Consider the following 23,196-nt stretch of genomic DNA (forward strand, 5'->3'; position numbering starts at 1 on the left):
AATAGAAAAAAAAAAAAGATGAGAGTTTACTAATATGGTCAATAAAAGAGAGTCTAGAGTCAAAGATCACCTCCAAATTCCTAACTTTATATACTGGAGAGGGAGGAAGGCCCAGGGTCTGAGGCCACAAAGATTGATCCCAAAAGGAAGTATCCTTTCCAAAAAGAAGGACCTCAGTTTCCTCAGAGTTCAGCTTGAAGCTGTTGTTACTCATCCAGTTGCCAACTGCGCCCATACAGCTATTAAGATGGTGTGCGACCTCAGTTGAATCACTGTAGATTGTCACTACAATTTGTGTATCATCCGGGCATGCAACTGATGAGAAGCCAAGTGTATGGATTGGTTTAGCCAGAGGGACTACATAAATGTTAAAGAATGTAGGGGTCATCACTGAGCTCAAGTTTGCCTTTTCTGATTAACACCGCTCACAACCCATTGCATAACTCATACAACCCACCATATTGTTCTCTTGATAGCTCTTTTTTTGTTCCTGAGTCGTTCTATGCCATTGACAAATTAATGTTTTGAGCATGGCAGTTGACACATGTTTTGGCATGTATTGTGTGCATTGAATACCTTAACTGGCAGTGAAGTTATTTTTTTTAAATACTTTACTTAATTTCCCTCAGGCCAGGCTCTGTGCCCAACCTGCCCCAGGTGGACAACCACTATGGTGCATGGCCTTTGGGCCCAACCTCGAGCCTGCATTAAATCCCTGAAGCACAGGACCTGTGGTCTTTGACTGCAAGGATTTTGCCTGTGGCAATGCCTCTATTTAAACTCTGCCATCAGCCCAACCTTTGGCAGTGCACAGGGTGTAACCTTTGACTAAGCTCTACGGGCCAGATGTACAAATATGCAATTTTGCATTTTTAAATAGCGCCTTCATAGAAATCGCTATTTAAAAAATGCGAAATGCTATCTGCAGAGATACCAATTTCCTAATAGTGATTCCTACAAAGTAGGAATTGCTATTAGGAAATCGGTATTAAGAAATCCCATTGCATTTTAGTCAAAGGGCCTTCTTACTAAGAAAACGCTATTTAGAAAATGCAAAACCAGGGATGGCAACGGGCAAAATGCCCCCCTTGGTGCACCCCAAAAATAGGGGTGCATCTGTAGAGCACACATATGCCTAAGGAGCATGTGTGTGCTCGATTGCAATAAAAATAAAACACCTTGCAGTGCTTTTTTTAAATTCCACCTGGTTACCACCAACTTTAAGTTGGTGGTAATTGCATCTTCTAAATGCAGAAGTCACATTTAGGAAATGCTTTGTACATCAGAATAGGAAATCCCTATTTGCGATTTCTTAAAGGATATAGGGCCAGATGTATCATCAAGGCCATTTGAGATTCGGAAATAGCGGTTTTTAAGAAATCGCTATTTCCGACTCGCAAAGTGCCATGTATCACATTTGCGAATCGCTAATAGCGATTTCTTAAAAATTGCAAATGCTATTACTGATTCGCAAATTGCGATACCGGCCCCATTCGCACCTATGGGCCCATATCTGCAAATTTTTTGCATTTCCAAAATTGCGATTTCTGAACCAGAAATCGCAATTTTGAAATGCAAAACCCCAGGGTGCTGGGGGCCTAAGGCCCCCTCTGCTGCACCCCAAAAAAAATATGTTGGGACATGTAAGTTGCACATATGCCAAAAAGGCATGTGTGCTTTACATGTAAAATTTCAAAATGCATTTTTAAATTTTGCACATGGTTATCACCAAGTTCAACTTGGTGGTAATTAGCGATTCCTAAATGCCAAAATCGCATTTAGGAATTGCTTCATACATGTACTAAGGGATCGCAAATAAGGAATCCTTATTTGCGATTTCTAATTTAGAGAGTTGCAATTTGCGACTCTCTAAATAGGGTCGCAATTTTAAGGAATCACCATTTTAGCGATTCCTTAAAATTGCGTTCAGAATGAATTTCATCCATTCTGAAATGGCATTTTGCATTCGCAAACAGACATTCGCACCGTTTGCGAATGCAAAATGCTTTCATACATCTGGCCCTTTGTAAATAAGAAAAGGCATTTTGCATTTAACAGCCCGAGATACTGATTCGGACCGTTAAGAAGTGCAAAAGTGCTTCGTACATCTGGCCCTACCTCCCTCCTGCTTTGAGTGGCCAATCATCACTGCCACATCCTTATTTCTCTGCCTTACAAGCTGTCTCTCCTTTATATTGTCAACTTTTGTAAAACTTGCCAGTAACATGTGGCTCACACGATTTTTCACAAAATTGTAGATGAAATCACTACGTAAAACGCCTGCTAGCGTGATCTCCTTTTGACTCATAAGGTATAGACTTTTTTCCGGGTATTATATAGTTTAGTAATCCGCACCACTGTGTACTCCTCAGCATTTCTATTTGAGGCTGGCCTCTAGGACTGTGGATTCGGTTTTTTTCGCAGCACAAAACTCGCGAGTCACTGCTGATTAACAAGTTTCAAGAATACATTTCTTTAGATAGTTCTTCACCAGCCAAAGTTGCCAAAAATGTAAAAAGTTATTGACTGGAGTCACGAGTAGCGGATTAAAACGGCGGGTAAAAAAATGTTAACTTTTTAAAGCCTGCCAGCTAGCTTTTTAAAATGGTCATATCCCCAAAAGTATTGGAGGAAAGTATGTCAAAACCAAGAAACGCACGCTTCCTAAGTAAAATCTACTTTCATGCTGTCTTTGATGTAAATAGGTTTGACTGTTCAAGCTGTAGGCATGACCTACATTTCGTGTGTGAGCTAAAATCGGAAAACACATCTTTTTCACCCCCCCCCCCCCAACGTGTTTTCTCCTGCACAGATCTGCACGAAAATTGGCATGCCAGATCTTAGTTCACAAAAGTTATAAGCATTTCAAAAATGCCTTTGTAATAGAAAGTGTGTCTGAATCTGAACCAATAGTACACAGTGGTGACTGCCACTATGTAATTTGTGTGTGTTTATAATTACCTTATAAATATATATATATATATATATATATCTTGAAGCTACATAGATGTGGAGTTATGAAAAGTAAAACTACACTTCTACAGTTGCCTATAAATACATACAAAGGGAAATACTTTGGTAGTTGACATCCTACACTCCATATTGTTGCAAGAGGATATTTTGATACCTGATATTGTGACATACATGCTCATGGAAAAGCGTCAATGTCCTTTTCCTTTCAACTTTAGGGTGAGGATGGGAAAGGTGTGGTGGTGCGAGGAAAGCAAGTTGAAGACAGGAGTGTATAGGAAACGTCTATTGCACAGAAATAAGGCTGCACGACTGCCTAGACATACATAGGTGATGTGGGTGAGGCCTTGGATTGTGAACCTAATCATAGTTTGGAGAGGCGGTCAGTCTAGTTTAAGATGAGGAGAAATGTAATCTCCATTCTTGTGTCCAGATGAATTTTAAACATTCCATCAAGATGCTCCTTGATGTGGTGCAGGTGCTTGGGGAGGTGCATTCCTGATGGGGCCATGGGTTTGTTCAGGATTCAGAGGAGCACCTGTGGTTTTATGGAGATGCAATGGAGTGTCCATAAAAGATAGATGGGGGAACAAACCTGTCAGTGAAGTGAGCCAAAATCATGACATCTGTTTCAAAACCATTGAGCTTTAGCGTGCTGACGTCCTCCCATCTCCAGAAAATCCAGTCTTTGGATCAGAGCTGTGAGGATAGATTGGTTTTTCATCTGTCGAGCAGCCCAAAAAAAGGTGAGCAGGCACAGGAGGAGCTGAAATGTTGACTATAACAGAGGATGGGTTATTCTTTTAGAACCCTACAAAGGGTATTCACCGGTCCAGAAAATAATTGGCCAAGGGTCACACAAACTTCAAAGCTGGAAGGAAATGATAAACCATGATAAGGCATAGGTTTCATGTGCCTGTTAGCTCAGCAGCTTTAAGGGTGCTATGCGCAGTGATACTGAATGCGGTGGATAGACCACAGAGGATGAGTCACGATAAAGGACCCTCATTGGCTGAGGCAGAATCCCATTTACCTCAGGTTTCACCAGGACAAAGTGAACAATCACTCAACTCATAATTAATGTGACAGATTGAATGTTATGATTGCCAGGGACACATTGAGTGTTATGTTATACCACATCACGCTTAACATGAGTTTTATTTTTTATTTTTAAAGGTGGTGTGACTTTGCCAATCACTGTAGCTAACTTCACTCAGGCATCCCGCCCAGCGGCCATGGTATTCGTGGGGATGACTAACTTGACAGCGCTGTTTATAATTGGAATGACCTTCCCTCTCATGATGGTATGTAATGCTAAATGACTTCACTGATTTTTGTAAATGTCCTTCACTGCAATTAACGGAACCTCATGTGGACGGTTTTGTTCTCATTTTTCACTACTCATTACAATGTCATCACTTATGCAACCCTGCAGAACATGAGCCTAGTCTGATGCATGTGTCATGTATTGTGTTTGGTGTACTGGATGATTGTGTAGGATATTGTATGTGGGACAATGTGTAGTGCTGTGGTCTGTGCTGCGTGAAGTAATTGTGTGTTTTGGGACTAATCGTGATTAGGGTAGCAAAATTGAGTCAATACATTCAATAGGACAGTGGAATGTAGAACATCCAAAATCACATACTTGAAATTATGTATGCACGCTCACTTAAGTGAGGGATGATTGGTAACGTTATCATGCTTCTCTGTCCTCTGTGTCAATTATTTTACCCATATATATTTTTGGTTGTTCTTTGTAACTGATGTACTTTGATTCTTTTTGTACAGCTCCTCTGGAATGATATACGTTGGTTCTTTCTCCACATAGTTGCTATTTGTGGAGGTGCTCTGTGTAGTAGAACACAGGTGATGTGCAAACTTGTTGCATGAACTAAAACGCTGGCTCAGCTCTAAAAGGTTTGCTTTCACATCCACAAGTGTCACAAGTGAACTAAGTTCAACGTACTGGTGATTGAATGTGAGAAACAGATAGCCGTAGACCTACACAGCCCCACTCAATACATAGTTTATGTGGTGTCCATGCTTTCTTGGTTACTAACAGTCCCTATACAGGCATTCAGGGATGCAGTGGTATTTTGAAAACTCTATTTTGTTATTTACAATATCAGACACAGGTACTGCACTACACTTAAAAGTGTTTATTTCAACAGGCACATCATGTCGCCTACCAGGTGTAAAATGGCCACACATAATATTAAAACAACACTAATACATGTTGTGAACAATGAAAATAGTATGACCATTTCTACCACAGAGAAAATGTAATCTAGCAACCCAACTCCCTAAAACCTACTTAAATGTGCTATACAGATCCTCACCAGCTCCACTTGCTGCAGTCAGTGTTTTCCTCTGCCGCACTGCTGATAGGCTGTCCCTGCCAAGTGCAGGTCAGCCCAGGCAGCCTGCACTGTCAGCAAGATTCTGCCCATAACTATTTCACATAGCTAATTTCACTTTTTTAATTCCCTCTTCCCTGTCATTCCTGGGTTGGTGCCTGCCAGCCTGTGACAACTCATGCCGATCTCTCCCTTTTTTTCCTGCCACCAACTTCCCACCACCCGCTCCTGCTGCCTTCCTCCCCAGCACCTCTCCCTCCTACCAGGACCCACTTAATGGAGGCCACAGCATGGCCGCACAATGGCCATGCAGAGCAGGCGCACCACTGGTGCACCAAAGGCAAGCCTTGCTGCAGCCGTTTGTGCTGGACTGCGCCCAGCGCCAGGAATCTTGGCTCTCCACTCACCTACAGGTACTACTGCACAGAACTCCGAGCCCTTGACTCCAGCCGCCGCAACAATTGCTACACCACTTCTCCTCGCAACACTGCATGACCCTTCACATACCACCGATGTCAGTTCACTTGCAATCTTGGACTGGCCGCCCTCGCAGTAACCCTTGCCACTCCCTCCTGCTGGCCGACGCTACCGCAGAACCACTCCGATGCCTCCTGATCAATGCCAGATTGCTCTGCAAACACATCATTGAACTCTGGGACATCATCTCCACCCTGGCCCCTAATGTGACCTTCATCACAGAGACATGGCTCAACCCCTCTTCGGCCCGACATCGCATTGCCATCGTTCACAAGGAATCAATCAGCTGCATCCCCATCGAAGACAAAACAACGTCCATCATGGAACACCTGAATTTCTAACTCCACACAGACGACAATACAACCATAAAAGGCACCCGCTCATACAGACCCAGAGGACACATGAAACGGCCTCTGTGACACCATCACAGACTTCATCACCCCATTTGCCATAGAATCCAAGCACTACATCTTCCGAGGAGTTCACAACTTCCACCTGGATGACCCCACCGACACTAACTCCACCAACCTCCTGAAGCAAATGGACAACATCGCCCTCCCTCAGTTGGTCACAGACCTCACACACAGAGCAGGACACACACTGGATCCTCTCTTCATGTTCAGCAACAAAGTCAAATACAACCAAACACTGGAACTCACCTGGATCGACCACTCCACAGTCCATTTCACCATCGTAACAACACCCCGCACCACCCCCAACCTTCCCAGCACTGCCTTCCGCAGCGGGAGCAAAGTGACACAGACCCAATGGACAGACACGCTGAATACCACCCAGCCGGACCTCACAACCAACCTAAATCATGCAGTTGAGAACTTCAACACCTGGATCATGAACGCTGCCGACCGAGTTGCCCCCATCAAACCAGCCAAATCTCACAGATCCCACAAACAAGCCAGCTGGTACACTCCAGACCTCAGCACAATGAACTGCAGCTCGAAAAAAGATGGTTCAATACCAACTAAACCACCTTCAAACTAGCCCTCATTAAATACCTACAACAACTGAAATATGCGAAAAAGGACACCTTTGCTCACCGCATCACGGGTTGCGTCAACCACACCAAGGAACTTTTCACCATCATCAGAGAGTTCTCCCGCTCCACAGCCACTGTAAACACTATCCCTCTCTCACAGGAATTATGTGACGCTCCAGAAAAACACTTCCACAGCAAGATATCCACCATCTACAGGAACTTTGAACCCCAACCAACCGATCTCCTCAGCCTCCCTACCCCACAGAAGCCTTCCCCGACCAACATCTCACCGCATGGGAAAAGCTCACTGCACCGATCACCACAACCTTAAAGAAATTCATACACTCAGGAGCACCCACCAATCCATGTCCTTACCACCTCTTCAACCTAGGGAGCACCTAAGATCAGCCACCAGCTAACTACCATGCTCAATGCATCCATCGTCACAGACGCCTTTCGTGATGGATGGAAACCTGCAGAAGTCAGACCTCTTCTCAAGAAACCCTGAGCAGACCACAGCGAGCTCCAGAACTACCGCCCATCTCACTGGTCCAATTCCCTACAAAAATATTGGAGAATGCCATCAACTGTATGCTCACAAAACACCTGGAAAGAAATAACCTGCTAGACCCCTCCCAATCAGGATTCTGAGCCAACCACAGAGCAGAGACTGCCTAATCACTGCCACAGAAGACATCTGCACCATATTCGACAGACTAGAATTGGCTGCCCTGATCCTCCTTAAACTCTCATAAGCCTTCAAAACCGATTCCCACATAAGGTTTATCAAGAGACTGCACCAGTTCGGAATTAGAGAAAACACAATCAGATGGACTGCATCATTCCTCATGGGATGCACACAGAGAATCCATCTCTCCCCTTCTGCGGTGTCCCCCCAGGGCCATCCCTCAGCCCCATCCTGCTCAACATATACATGATGCCTCTAGCTGACATTGTCAGAACCCATGCTATCAACATCATAGCCTACTCTTACGACACTCCGCTCATCCGCTCGCTCTCAGCAGACCCCACAACAATGAAGACCAACTTCCACAACTGCATGAAGAACGTCACAACCTGGATGGAGGACAACTCTCTGGAGCTCAACATGGACAAGACTGAAGTGTTGAACTTTGGCAACTATACCTTCCTTTGGAATGACTTCCACACATAAAAGACCACACCTGCAACTTCGGCATCATCCTGGACAGCAAACTCACCATGAAGCAACAGAACAAACCAGTCTTCTCAACCTGCTTCCTCTCATTTTGCATGCTCAGAAGAATCTTTAAGAGGCTCCCCATAAGCACCAGGAAAACGTTACACAAGCCCTAATCACCAGCCGTCTGGCCAACGGCAATGCACTGTATACAGGAACCACCATCAAACTTACAGAAGGCTCCAGACGATACACAAATCAGTGGCCAGACTGATCCTCAACCTGCATAGTCGGACCCACATCACCCAGCACCTGAGAAACCTCCACTGGCTCCCTATTGAGAAAAGCTGCTAGTTCAATCTACTGACACACGTCTACAAGGCTCTCCATGACCAAGGACCAGCATACATAAACCACCGCATGAATCTCCACCAGCCATCCAGAAACCTTCACCCTGCCTCCCTCGACCTGGCACAAACTCTGCACATCCACCGTAGCCACAGTTGAGGGCGCTCTTTCTCCAACCTCACAGCCAAGTCCCCTCCCCCTCCACCTCTGAATATCTCCCTTGGTGACAGACTTCAGGAAGAAGCTTGAGACCTGGCTCTTCGACTGAACCCAGTACCTAGGGCCTGGATACCCTCACAAGTGATAAGCTGAGCTCTACAAGTAATGACTGATTGATTGTTTGATACTGTAATACCATGGAATAGTGTAGCCTGCATATAGAGTTTCTTAGGGAGCATCGACGGACTGCATATTTGTTTACAGCAACAGGCTGTAAGGGAGAGAGTGTTCCCACTAAAGGGAAACACGGCTCGGCATCAGCTCCTCCCCTCCTGGACTTGGCTTGGTATCAGCTTTCAACTGAGAGCAGGATGCTGCAGCAAAACAGCAGTCTCTCTCAAGATCTTCTTGTGGTGTCTTGTGCAATAATCTGGGACGAGGAACACCTCTCCTGCCAAGTGGTCAATTGGGGAATTTCCTACAATCTTAGGAATGACTGAATAACCTGTGTGCCTTAATATGCTAGTCTGAGATGCATTATTGCAAACAAAGTAGGTAAAAATATGTCAATTCAGACTACACTGTATATGTTAATAATATCTGACCTTAAAATAGAGATTACAAGGCACTTGTTACAGACTGATGTTGCATCAGATGTCCTGTCAACGTCATTGTTTGAATGACTTGACAATTTCACAGGTTGGCATCTACGTCAAAGGGAGAAATGTTGATGATTAGGCAGAAAAAGTGAAAACCGAGTCTTGGGCTGTTTAGATGGAGTCTGGCCTTTTAGACTTTACGTTAAACCAGGAGCTCTAAATTATGATTGTTTGCAGTTTTTAGGGCGAGCCTAGGCAGTGAGCAAGCGTTGTCTCTCGACATGTTGTAACCTACATCTGTGGGTTTGCAACACGCCCATCACTTCAATTTGTTCCTTGGCCTGCCTTTCAAAATTCCCTTGATTTTGTAAGTAAATGCTTTACGTTTATCCCGCCTTGGGGCTGCTTTGTTACCACCTTGGAGACTGACCCTGTTACATGGATTATTAGCTTAGTGTAGTGCACTATTTTTTTCTTTTGCCTTGCCGCTTCACACTGCATGGCTGTATGTTGTTTCTTCCTTGCTTACGACATGCTGCTGTTTCTTTGTGGTGTATGTGCACAAAAGCTGCAGGCTGGAGGGGGGGGTTCTTATTAATTTGTTTAATATTTTTCTTTAAAAAGGTTCATATAGCACAAACGTGATCAGAGAAGAGCTTTACATGAAGACGTGAAGTTTCATGTAGCGTGAACTCGATCAGTGGAGCTCTTTACATGACTATGTGAAGTTTCATGTAGCGCGACTGTAGGAAAGTACCCTCTTTTTGGCATAGTTACCCTACGTTTTGTCTGCTGTCAGTGTGTTTTGACTGTGTTCACTGGTATCCTGCTAACCAGGATCCCAGTGACTTTGCTCTCTCCCTCTAAATTTGGTTGCTTAGAACTTAGCACACCCCACAATTGGCATACAAGTGCCCCCATATAAGTCCCTAACACATTGTACTTAGATACCCAGGGCATTGGGGCACCAGGGGTTCCCCATGGGCTGTAGCATGTATAATGCCACCCATAGTAAACCCATGCAAAATGTGTCTGCAGGCCTGCCATTACATCCTGCATGCAAAGGTGCATGCACACTTTCACTACAGGTCACTTCACCAGGTCACTGTAAGTCATCCCTATGGCAGGCCCTCCTAGCCCAGAAGGCAGGGTGCAGGTATATGTGTGTGCGGGCACCCCTGCATGAGCAGAAGTGCCCCCACAAACTCTAGTTGCATTTTCCTGGACTTCGTGAGTGTGGGGTACCATTATACATGTGTACTGGACATAGGTCATTACCTATGTCCAGCTACATAATGGTAACTCTGAACCTGGGCATGGTTGGTATCAAACATGTCGGAATCATGCCCCAATACTGTTGCCAGTATTGGTTGTATGATTCCATGCACTCTGGGGGCTCCTTAGAGAACCCCCATCATTGCTACTACCAATCTTCTGGGGTTTCCTGGGCAACCTGCGCTGCTGCCACCCACAGACAGGTTTCTGACCTCCTGCTGCTTGACCAGCTAAGGCAGAGGAAGGTAAAACAAAGGATTTTCTTTGGAAGAGGGAGGCAACACCCTCAACCTTTGGAAATAGGTGTTACATGGCTTTGAGAGGGGTAACCTCCCCAAGCCACTGGTATGCTTTGAAGGGCACATTTGGTGCCCTCCATACATAAACTGGTTTGCATCAGACCAAGACCCCCGGTCCCTGCTCTGGTGTGAAACTGGAGAATGAAAGGGGAGTGACCACTCACCTGTCCATCACCACCATAGGGGTGGTGCCCTGGGCTCCTTCAGGTGCCCACTTGATTCTGCCATATTGAATCCAAGATGGACAGAGGCCCCTGGGAGCATCTGAGTGGCCAGGCCAGGCAGGTGACGTCACAGCCCCCTCCTGGTAGGTGGTCACCTTGCTAGGTGATCAGTCCTCCATCCTGGGCTATTTAGGGTTGTCCTCCCGGATGGGTCTTCAGATTCAACATGCAAGGTTCCAGCAGGACTCCACTGCATTGTTTACTACATCTTATGGCCACCGGGACTGAAACTGGACCCTCCAGGAACCGACAATCTGCAACTCCAGCAACGACTCTGCTCTGCAGCATTGTTTCTCCAGCTCCTTCCAGCAACTGCAACATTTCCCTGGTTGTGCATCCTTTGAGGGTGACGAGTCTTCATCCTGCACAAGAAGCAAGAAGGAATCTCCCTTGGATTGAAGGAGTCACTCCCCTGCATCCGCAGGCACCAACTGCAACAAAGACCGGCTGCATGGATCTTCTCTCCTCTGAAACTGTGTTCATCACAGGTGGTAGTCTGGAGTGGTCTGCTTGGTCCTCTCTACCAGCTTTCTAACTTGGGAGATGGTTAGCCCTTGCCGTTCCTTGCAGGATCTGTGCACCGTGACTCTTGCAGCTACCAAGGCTTGTTTGTCTTCCTCCAAGGGATCTCCAGGCTCCATGTAGCTCCGGCCACCAGCACTCTTACCTGTAAAGCACTGACTCTTACCTGCTGCTTCAGCAACATTGGACTCCTCTTCAGGTGTGCTGAGTGGGCCTCACTGCAACTCCTGTGTCTGCTGCCTGTGGATCGCATATGGGGGCTGCCTCCTCTTCTTGTGACTCTCCGAGCTGCCGAGGGTCATGTTGGACTCATCTCCTTGGGTTGAGTACCCTAGGCCTTACTGGTCCTCTTCAGCCTTGCAAAACCTTCTTCTCCGACTCTTGCATTTGCCGAGGCTTGTTGGTGGTCTTCCAGCACGACTGACTGACTGCATCACGACCACCAACATGGGCTATCACTTGGTTTACTTCTGGAACTCTTCTTCTGCTCCTGTTTTGCACTGCTGACTTCCTTCATCCAGCGTCAACCTAGTCCTGCATCCTCAGAAGGGTGGGTAGTGGCTCCTGCCACAGTCCGACACTCCAACTCGAACTGGACTTGGTCCTCTTCTTTGGCAGGTTCTCTTCTGTCAGGATCCGCCTTTGGTTTCCTCCCATCTTGTCTGGGTCTTGCACAGTCCTTTTCCAAAGTTCTCCTGTGGATTTGGGAAAAAAACAGGTACTTATCTCCTCTCTCCTGGTTCCTGGGGCACCCTGGTACTTACCTTTTGGAGTTCCTAGTTCCTCCAGCCCCCCTCTACATATTCCACTTCCTTAGGTGGGGGACTGCCTTTCATTTTTCACTTACTTAGTATATGCATTTGTCTCCCCCTAGGACCTTCACTATTTGCTATTGTTTAGGTTCGAGCGCTAAGCGCTCCATCCCTAGTGTAATCTCTATGTGGGCTTTTAACCATGCCCATATCAAGCCTATACGTTTGGTTGGTTCCTCTGCTTGCCTTTTAAAATTAGCTTGATTTCATTTATTTGTGGAAGGCATGCATACGTCATGCCTCTTCCGGTGTTTCGCCCGCCTTGAGCGCACCAGCCAACTATTGAAAACATAGAAGGCTTCACGTTTTCTGTATGGTTTCTGCACTTTTTTTTTCTTTTTATTTTGTAGGCAGCGCGATCTCGCTGGGCAGAAGTCGAGCTCTGTTCATGACATCGACCCTGTTACATGGATACTTGCACTTTTGCCGGTTACATGAATAATTGCACTTTTGCGGTTTTGTGGATAGTTGTACTTTTTCCAATAAGTTTCACTGCGAGTGGACTTCTGTTCCCTTTTGTGTGTTTGCTTTGTGCTCATGGTGGCCGTCGGCTCGCTTATGTGAAACTGTTTTACTTTTCAGTTTATGTGGCAAGAAAAGTCCGAATAGGAGTTTAGAGCGCTAATAGCTTTAACTTGAGTAAACGCGAGACCCATTGCTTTGCAAATGCTTGTGAAATAGATTCTATCCGAGTCCCATTGTTTTATAAGGCCCTAGTCTTCTGAGTAAAAACTAAACAAATGAAGATGTTTACCTTTAGGTGAGGATGGTGCCCCTCAAGAAGGCGCTGTGCTGTACTCCATTCAGAGTTCCTTTTTCTCGCTGAGGAGGAAGTAGTTTAAACATGTTCTTCAGGGAAGCGCATTATAAACTGAAAATATTTGAGCAATATTTACTCGCAAATGCAACAAACATATCAGACTGAGGTACCAGCACAAAGGGTTTTATGTCACCATCCAAAATACAAAGGATTCCATATACCGCTACATAGAATCTACTACATTGAAATGAGCCCCTCTGAGATTAGCACTGCAGGGATCACCACTCCTGAGGCTACCACTACTGTGATTACTACCTCTGAGATTACCAGTGCAAAGATTAACTCTGCTGAGATTACCACCTTTGAAATTACCATTGCAGTGATTACCACTGCTGAGATTACCACTACTGTGATTACTATCTCGGAGATTACCGCTCCTGAATTACCACTATTGTGATTACTATTTCTGAGAGCACCACTACAGGAATTACCACTGCTGTGATGACTACCTCTGAGATTACCCCTGCAGGGATTACCACTGCAGAGATTACCTCTACTGTGATTACTACCTCTGAGATTACCACTGCAGGGATTACTACCTCTGAGAGTACCACTGCAGGGATTACCACTGTTGAGATTACCACTACTGTGAATACTACCTCTGAGATTACACCTGCAGGTGTTTCCACTGCTGAGGTTACCACTACTGTGATTACTACCTCTGAGATTACCAATGCAGGGATTATCTCTACTGAGATTACCACTGTTGAAATTATGACTCCAGGGATTATCACTGCTGAGATTACCACTACTGGGATTACTACCTCTGAGATTACCACTGCAGGAATTACCACTGCTGAGGTTACCACTGATGTGATTACTTCCACTGAGATTACCACTACTGATATTATCACTACTGTGATTACTACCGCTGAGATTACTACTGCAGGGATTACCACTGCTGAGATTACCACTACTGTGATTACCACTATTGTGATTACTACTACTGAGATTACCACTGCAGGGATCACCACTGTTGATATTACCACTTCTTAGATTACCACTACATTGAGTAAAATAGATTCAAGAGTAAGTGTGCCGACCCTATGCTAATGTACATCTTAAAATGAAACCTTACTTTATAACTACTCACCACCCTATCTTTATGGCCATACAGTGCCCTCTCCTTAACCCAGTGGTTACATTGCGTTGGGGGTGCTAGTGGGACCACCAGTACACATTTTAGAGAACCAGGACTCTTCCACTCTGCCCTATGGTGGTCCTACTGGTCTTTACAATGCATAGGCCTGCCCTGTCCATTAGCCCCTCCCAGGCCCAGGCCCAGGCATAGACATGACTGTAGCATTCTCAAGCGGCGCGGACACCAACCACTTCATTTTCCTGCATCCATTCTTATGTCAAACCATTCTGTGCCCAGACAAAGACACGCATTCATTTTCATAAAATAACATTTTGTACCCTGGAACAAGTCCAGCATTTGAGGATTTTTATTGAGTATTTCCCTGGTTTTCGTGGTGTTAGCAAGGCCATGAAAACCATGGTGGTAGGCCCTACCGGTGACAGGGAAGGAATTCCCTGTCACCGGTAGGTGGCTCCCCCACCCCCCCCAACACACACCTGACACCCCCACCACCTCCAACGAAACTCCCCCCACCCCCTCTGATCCTCACACTCATCCCCCCTCCGATCCTCACACTCACCTCCCACCGCCTCCGATCTCACACACACACACACCCACCCCTTCCGATCCTCACACTCACCCCTCACCCGTCCGATTCTCACACTCACCCCCACCTCCCATACATGCACACATTCACACACATGCACCACGCATACACCCAATCACTCACACTGGCATACACGCATTCATTCATGTATACTTCCAGACATACTCACACACATTCTTAAACACAATCACACTGACATGCAGACAAGCACTGACTTCACCATTCTTACGCTCATTCACTCACACGCATACATCCACGCAAACAACACAACACACACAGACGCATTCACACACACACTCACACATTCATGCACACACTCAGACACACACTCACACACAACACCCCCTACCCTCCCACCCACCTTTCCTGTCAGAAGCCCGACTTACCTAGGTCGAGGAGGTCTTCCGGCAGGGAACAGGAAGGGGCACTGCTAGTGCCAGCTGCGCCCCGCCAGCAGAACACCGCCAGGTCGTATTACTAAACATAATGGGGGTTACTATAACTTTGGAGGAGGTGTTAATCCGTCCCAAAAGTAAAGGTAAAGTGACGGATATACCACCAGCCGTATTACGAGTCCATTATATCCTATGGAACTCGTAATACGGCTGGTGGTATATCCGTCACATTTGGAACGGATTAACACCTCCTCCAAAGTTGTAATAACCCCCAATATGTCTGGCGGCGTACTACTGGCGTGGCGGTGCTGGTGGTAACAGCGCCAGCTTACCACCGTCCGCCAGTATGATCACTGCTGGATTTCCACCCTTCTTGTGCAGGAAGTAAGGCAGTGCTCATATTATGGCGGACGGATGGTAGCTGCGGTGACTGTATGTTGGCGGCCGTCACCACGGCTGTAGGTGGTTTTTACCACCAATGTCATAATGACGGTCTATATTCCCTATGGGCTACGTATATGGTTACATTGCATTACTATCTGCCATTCTGTTTTCATGTCATTATGCTCTCTCGGGGCTGACTATATGGTTATATGACCATGTTTCTTACAAATGCTATTTTTATTATGGTGTCCTCTAGGGGCTGTTCTGAGTACTTCAGTCAAGATAATACATTATTTGCTGCACTCTGAAACTTGCCCCATAATGCTTTGTGGGGCATTTCTTTTTAAAAATGTTTTTGCCCATAACTCAGTCTGTGGTAGCCCTATGACAATGGGACCACCACCAAACTGTTCAATACGACACACTCTTTCTGTCTAGGTCATCTCTGGATCCCCACACTAGGTTGGGGGACCCCAAAATCATAACCTCTCCCACCAATCAATGTCTTTTTATGCTTTCTCATGGGTGAAATGTTTGTTTTACAGCCGGGAGTAGTTTGTGTTTTAAGGGCATTCTTTGTAATAGTATTGCAGTGGGTCTGCTAGGCCTGAAAATGTGTAAGGCACTATGCCCTTCAGGGGCTACATATATGGCTACACTGCATTACTTTTTGCTATTCTGTTTTCATGTTGTTATACTCTCTAGGGGCTGGCTAGATAGTTACATGATCATGTTTCTTGCAAATGATATTTTTATAGTGGTGCTCTCTAGAGTCTTTTCTGAGCATTGCAGTCAAGATACTACAATGTTTACTGCACTCGTAAATCACCCCATAATGCTTTGCTGGACATTCCTTTTACAAAACATTTTTGTCCATAACTCACCACACAATGTGCTCTTTCTGTCTATGTCATCTATGGGTCCCCACGCTATGATGGGTGGGGACCCTAAAATAATAATATTATAAATTATGAGGTGTTCCAGTTTCTTATTGGGGACACATATTGGGTGAATGAGGAGCTTGAGTTCCTTGTATACAGTTGTGCTTTGAGAATGAGGAGCTGCGTGCAGTTGTGATATGTAAATGATGAAATCAGGTTTCTTACGGCGTATCTTAGTTTTATATGAATAACTCATTCTAGTTCCTTATTGTGACAATTTGTTCTATGTGCAGGAGAAGCTCTGGTTCCTTGTTGTGTGTAGTTGTGCTATGTGAAGGAGGTGCTCTGGTTTCTCGTGCACAGTTGTTTCATATGAATGAGGTGCTAGTTTATGTGAATGACATGATCTAGTTTCTGATTGTTTACAGTTGTTTTCTGTGAATCAGGGCATCTAATTTCTTGTTGTGTTCAGTTGTTCACTGTGAATGAGGTGTGCCAGTTCCTTGTTGTATGTAGTTGTTTTATGTGAATGAGGAGCTCTAGTTCATTGTTGTGCACAGTTATTCTCGTTGATTGAGGAGCTGTTGTTACTTGTTGTGTAGAGTTGTGCTACAGGTTTGAGGTGATCTGGTTTCCTGTTCTGTGCAGTTTTTCTCTGTAAATAGGGTTTTTCAGATTATTGTTGAGTACAGTCACTCTATATGAATTAGGAGCTCTAGCTCCTTGGTTTGTATATATGTTCTAAATTAATGAAGAGCTCTGGTTCCTCGTTGCTAAGTGAACAAGGACCTTTATTTCGTTGTTGTGCACAGTTGTGCTATGTGAATAAGGAGCTCTAATTCCTTGTGTACAGTCGTTCTAAGTGAATGAGGAGCTCTGGTTCCTTGATGTCTACAGTTGTTATCAGTATATCAGGAACTCTAGCTCCTTGTTGTTTGCAGTTGTTCTATGTGAATAAGGAGCTCTAGGTACTTATTGTGTATAGTTCTATGTGAATGAGGAGCTCTAGGGCCAGATGTATCATCACAGCCCTTTGCGATTCGGTAATAGCGATTTTTAAGAAATCGCTATTACCGACTCGCAAAGTGCCATGTATCACATTTGCGAATCGGTAATAGCGATTTCTTAAAAATCGCAACTGCTATTACCGAATCGCAAATTGCGATACCGGCCCAATTCGCAGCTATGGGCCTATTGGCCCATAGCTGCGAAATTTTTGCATTTCCAAAATTGCGATTTCTGAACCAGAAATCACAGTTTTGGAAGTGCAAATCCCCAGGGTGCTGGGGGCCTATGGCCCCCTCTGCTGCACCCCAAAAATGTTTTGGAGGACATGTAAAGTACACACATGCCATAAGGACATGTGTGCTTTACATGTTCAATTTAAAAATGCATTTTAAATGCATTTTTAAATTTTGCACCAGGTTACCACCTGGTTGCAGTCCATGGTATTTTGCATGTGCAAAATGCCATTCTGTGAAAAAAAATCGCAATTTGCGAGTTTTTGCAGCATTGCCTTGCGACCTGGAATTTGCGAATCGCAAATTGCGACTCTCAATTTCCAGGTCGCAACGCAAGAAATCGTAATTTTAGCGATTTCTTATTTGTGGTCTGCGAATGTCTTTCATGCATTGCAGACCACTGTTTTGCACTCCCAAACGACAGAATTTACAGAGTCGCACCGTTTGCGAGTGCAAAACTCTTTCATACATCTGGCCCCTAGTTTTTTGTTGTGTGCAGCTGTTCTCTGTGATTGATGACCTCTAGTTCCTTTCTGTGTACAGTTTTGCGTGAGTGAGGAACTTCAGCACCTTGTTGTGTAGAGTTATTCTAAGAAAAAAGGGAGCTATGGTCCCTTAATTTGCACAATTGATCTGTGCAAATGAAATATTCTGGTTTCCTGTTGTGTACAGTTGTGTAAGGTGATCTGGCTTCTTGTGTGCTCTTGCTTTACATGAATTAGATGCCAATTTATGTGAATGACATATTCCGGTTCCTTGTTGCACAAAGGCACTCTCTCTAAATGAGGACCACCACTTCGTTGTTTACAGTTGTTCTCTGGTGATGAGGAGTTCTGAATCTTTGTTACATAAAATTGTTTTATGTGAATGAACTATTCTCGTTTCCTGTTGTGTGCAGATGTGCTATGTGAAAGAGGTACTGCGGTGTTTGTGTGTACGTTGCTCTTTGAATGAGGTGCTCTGTGTGCCTATGTACAGTTGCTCTATGAAAGAAGTGCTCGTCTTCCCTGTGTGTGCAGCTGCTTTACGGCTAAAGTTCCCTTAGTGATTGTGTACAGTTGCTTTGAGAATAGGGTTCCCTTGGTGTGGCGATTGTGTTCAATTGCTCTGAGAGTCATGTTCCGTTGGTGCTTGCATACAGTTGCTCTATGAATGAGGCTCCCTTGGTTCTTGCGTACAGTTCCTTTGAGAATGAGGTTTTGTTAGTGCTTGGGTACAGTTGATTTGAGAATGAGGTTCTCTTGGTGGTTGTATACAATCGGTTTGATAATTAAGTCTTTGTGTGCAGTTGCTTTCTGTTTGAGAATGAGGTTTCTTTAGAGATTGAGTACAGTTGCTTTGACAATGAGCTTCCCTTGGTGCTTGGGTCCAGTTGTTCTCAGAATGAGCTTCGCTTGGTGCTTGGGTCCAGTTGTTCTCAGAATGAGCTTCGCTTGGTGCTTGGGTCCAGTTGTTCTCAGAATGAGCTTCGCTTGGTGCTTGGGTCCAGTTGTTCTCAGAATGCGGTTCCCTTGGTGCTTGTGTACAGTTACTTTGAGAATGAATGGCCTCTTGGTGCATATGCACAGTTATTTTTAAGAGTGAGATTTCAGTGGTATTTGTGTACAATTTTTCCAAGAATGAGGTTCCCTTGGTCTTTCTATTCAGTCCCTTTAAGAATGAGTGGCCCTTTGGTGCATATGCGGAGTTGCTCTGAGAATGAGGTCCCCTTGGTGCTGTGTCGGTTGTTCTGAAAATGAGGTTCCCTTGGGGCTTGTATATGGTCCCTTTGTGAATGAGTGACCTCCTGATGCTTGTGCATAGTTTCTCTGACAATAAGTTTCCCTTGGTGCTTGTATACAGTTGCGCTGAGAATGAGGCTCTTTGTTTCTTGTGCACAGTTGCTTTGAGAAGGAGGGTCCCTAGATGGTAGTGTACAGTTGGTGGGAGAAGGAGATTCCCTTTGATTTTGTGCACAGTTGGTTTGAAAAATGAGGTTTCCTTGGTGCTTGTCTTCAGTTGCTTTGAGAATGAGGTTCCTTTGGTGCTTGCACACAGTGACTTTGCGAATGAGGTTCCTTTGTTCATTGTGCACAGTTGCTTTGAGAATGAGGGTCCCTGGGTGCTTGTGTCTTGCTGCTTTGAGAAGGAGGTTCCCTTTGGTCGTGTGTACAGTTGCGTTGAGAATGAGGTTCCCTTGATGCTTGTGTACAGTTGCTTTGAGAATGAATTCTCCGGGTCTTGTGTGCAGTTGCTCTGTGTAAATAAAGGGCACAGGTCCATTGGGAACGCTGTTCTTTCCTTTCATTGAAGTAATCTCCTTCCTTGTTTACACAATTGCTCTATGAGTGAATGTATCTGCTTAGCGCCTGTGCTGTTTGTTTCCAATGAGATGACTTAGGAGCATTTCTTTCGGACACCTTGGTATGGGATTTCTTTTCAAAGCACTGCTCTATTCTTGCACTCATTTCAGTCACATGTAAAGGGTGAGAGAGTTTTGGAGGGTGGCCCCATCCAAAGTTAGGGGTGGCCCCACCTGGTTAGGGTGATGTCTATTGCTGCACGACATGTGCAAAGTCTGGCCTGGATGTTCATATCATTTTTCTTTCTTTTTAGGAGACGCTCGGCAGCTTCACCTTCCTCTTCTTCGTGGGCTTGATTGCAGTTTCTGGAACACTTTTGTACCTTTTTCTTCCAGACACCAAGGGGCTCTCTGCTATGGAAATAACTGAACAGTTCGCAAGACTGAATTTCCGGGGGCACCAAAGTGTTCTCATGAGAGATGCCCAAACCAGGTCATCAGCACAAATCTTGATGCTGCGGGATTCCATGCAGAATGTGTTACATGATGCCAGGATGTCAACTTAAAAACTAGGAGCTTCAGGAGTGTGTTGGGCTCTTCACAAGATGGCGGACCACCAAACTGCGAAGACTCCATTTTCAACCTTCTCACAGACCCAACGCTCAAAAAAGTAACTTTTAGGTTCACTAAAGAGGGGCTGAATTATTTTGCGCATAAGTCCGCGAAGACTTGATGGGCTTTTCTGATCACTGTAGCATGATACAATATTAGCTAACATTTTGCACATCAGATTACTGAAAGAAGGGATGGGTACCAATTCATATGGATTGAAATGTCTTTATCATTGTAAAATGTACTATATCTGTTTATGCCGCATGGTTAGAGTGATATCTGACAGAAGAGTAATTGATCACTTGGAAGGGGCAACCACTGGATTACATTCAAGAATTATGGCTATAGATTATTTTATTATAAAACATATTATGTAGTTTCCTTTCCAAAAGGCAAGAATTTGAGTAAATAGCATACTCATTCATCAGACGCTTGTCCCTGCTCCTAGTTGTGTTGAGCCTTGAGTTACTAGTAGAAACTATTTGAAGAAACAAATGGCCCGGTATACAAATATCTGATCGCAAAATACTTTTCACAAATTGCAACCAGTTTTCATGTGACCCGTACTGATTTTTAAGAACTGACCTATGTACTAATAGGTTGGTTTTTAAAAATCTGAATCATATTGAGTCACAATCTGATCTACCTCATAAGTAATAATGAGGTCACAAATTGTGACTGACTATGCTTGGAGGACCCCCGAGGGATAGTAGCGCCCTGGGGGCAGCGACCACCATATCTGCAATCACTTTTAAGTAAAGTTTTTGTTAAATGCTGCTTGTTTTCCTTTCAGGAAATAGCTGTATCCCCTGTAAGAAACATGTAAATTGGTTAAATAAAGTCGTTAAAAAATACTTGTCTTTAGTTAATAACTGCCTTGAACGATTATTGTAGGAAGTTGGCTCTGTATATACTATTTCAAAGTAAGAAATAGTGGGCACAGATTCCAAGGGTTCCCATTAGAGGTAAGATAGTGGCAAAAAGAGATAATTCTAATGCTCTATTTTGTGGTAGTGTGGTTGAGCAGTATGCTTATCAGAGGGTAGTGTTAAGCATTTGTTGTACACACACAGGCAATACATGAGGAACACACACTCAAAGACAAATTCCAGGCCAATAGGTTTTTATATAGAAAAATATATTTTCTTAGTTTATTTTAAGAACCACATGTTCAAGATTTACAAACAATACTTTAAATGAAAGGTATTTCACTCAGATATCTTAGGAACTTTGAATTATCACAATAGCCTGTACAGTGTTGACAAAAATGGCAATAAGCTATTTTAAAAGTGGACACAATGCAAAAATCAACAGTTCCTGGGGGAGGTAAGTAAATGTTAAGTTCACAGGTAAGTAAAACACTTACAGGGTTCAAAGTTGGGTCCAAGGTAGCCCACCATTGGGGGTTCAAGGCAACCCTAAAGTTACCACACCAGCAGCTCAGGGCCGGTCAGGTGCAGAGGTCAAAGTGGTGACCAAAACACATAGGCTTCAATGGAAATAGGGGTGCCCCGGTTCCAGTCTGCCAGCATGTAAGTACCCGCAACTTCGGAGGGCGGACCTGGGGGGTTTTGTAGGGCACCGGGGGGGACACAAGCAGGCACAGAAAGTACACCCTCAGCGGCACAGGGGCGGCCGGGTGCAGAGTGCAAACAGGCGTCAGGTTTTCAATAGGAATCAATGGGGAGACCTGGGGGTCTCTTCAGCGATGCAGGTAGGCACAGGGGGGGCTCCTCGGGGTAGCCACCACCTGGGCTAGGCAGAGGGTCGCCTGGGGGTTGCTCCTGCACTGGAGTTCGGTACCTTCAGGTCCTGGGGGCTGCGGGTGCAATGTGTTTTCCAGGCGTCGGGTTCCTTGAAGCAGGCAGTCGCGGTCGGGGGAGCCTCTGGATTTCCTCTGCAGACATCGCTGTGGGGGCTCAGTGGGGGTCAACTCTGGCTACTCATAGGCTTGCAGTCACCGGGGAGTCCTCCCTGTAGTGTTAGTTTTCCGCAGGTCGAGCCGGGGGCGTCGGGTGCAAAGTGGAAAGTCTCACGCTTCCGGCGGGAAACGTGTGGTCTTTAAAAGTTGCTTCTTTGTTTTCAAAAGTTGCAGTTTCTTGAACAGGGCCGCTGTTCTCTGGAGTTTCCTGGTCCTTTAGATGCAGGTTAGTCCTCTGAGGCTTCAGAGGTCGCTGGACCCTGTTGGATGCGTCGCTGTTGCAGTTTTCTTCGAAGTAGGGAGACAGGCTGGTGGGGCTGGGGCCAAATCAGTTGTCGTCTCCGTCTTCACTGCAGGGCTTCAGGTCATCAGTCCTTCTTCTTCTTTAGGTTGCAGGAATCTATCTTCCTCGGTTCTGGGAGCCCTTAAATACTCAATTTAGGGGTGTGTTTAGGTCTGGGAGGGCAGTAGCCAATGGCTACTGGCCCTGAGGGTGGCTACACCATCTTTGTGCCTCCTCCCTCTGGGGAGGGGGGCACATCCCTAATCCTATTGGGGGAATCCTCCATCTGCAAGATGGAGGATTTCTAAAAGTCAGAGTCACCTCAGCTCAGGGCACCTTAGGGGCTGTCCTGACTGGGGAGTGACTCCTCCTTGTTTTCCTCATTATCTCCTCCAGCCTTGCCGCCAAAAGTGGGGGCAGTGGCTGGAGGGGCGGCCATCTCCACTAGCTGGGATGCCCTGTGGCGCTGTAACAAAGGGGGTGAGCCTTTGAGGC

The 23,196-nt window shown here is 45.3% G+C and overlaps 1 protein-coding gene across 4 annotated transcripts in view; it reads left to right on the forward strand.

Annotated features, from left to right (window-relative positions):
- LOC138266405 (solute carrier family 2, facilitated glucose transporter member 9-like) overlaps positions 1 to 21,351 on the forward strand; it is a 473,687-nt gene extending 452,336 nt beyond the window's left edge. For all 4 annotated transcript variants that reach the window (XM_069215176.1, XM_069215174.1, XM_069215175.1 and 1 more), the window contains 2 exons: positions 4,147 to 4,274; positions 20,200 to 21,351. In XM_069215176.1, coding sequence (XP_069071277.1) covers positions 4,147 to 4,274; positions 20,200 to 20,451 — 380 coding nt within the window. In that variant the 3' untranslated portion in view covers positions 20,452 to 21,351. The remainder of the gene's footprint in view (positions 1 to 4,146; positions 4,275 to 20,199) is intronic.
- Positions 21,352 to 23,196: the final 1,845 nt, after the last annotated feature.

This window comes from Pleurodeles waltl, chromosome 11, assembly GCF_031143425.1.
Source record: "Pleurodeles waltl isolate 20211129_DDA chromosome 11, aPleWal1.hap1.20221129, whole genome shotgun sequence".
Taxonomy (NCBI): domain Eukaryota; kingdom Metazoa; phylum Chordata; class Amphibia; order Caudata; family Salamandridae; genus Pleurodeles; species Pleurodeles waltl.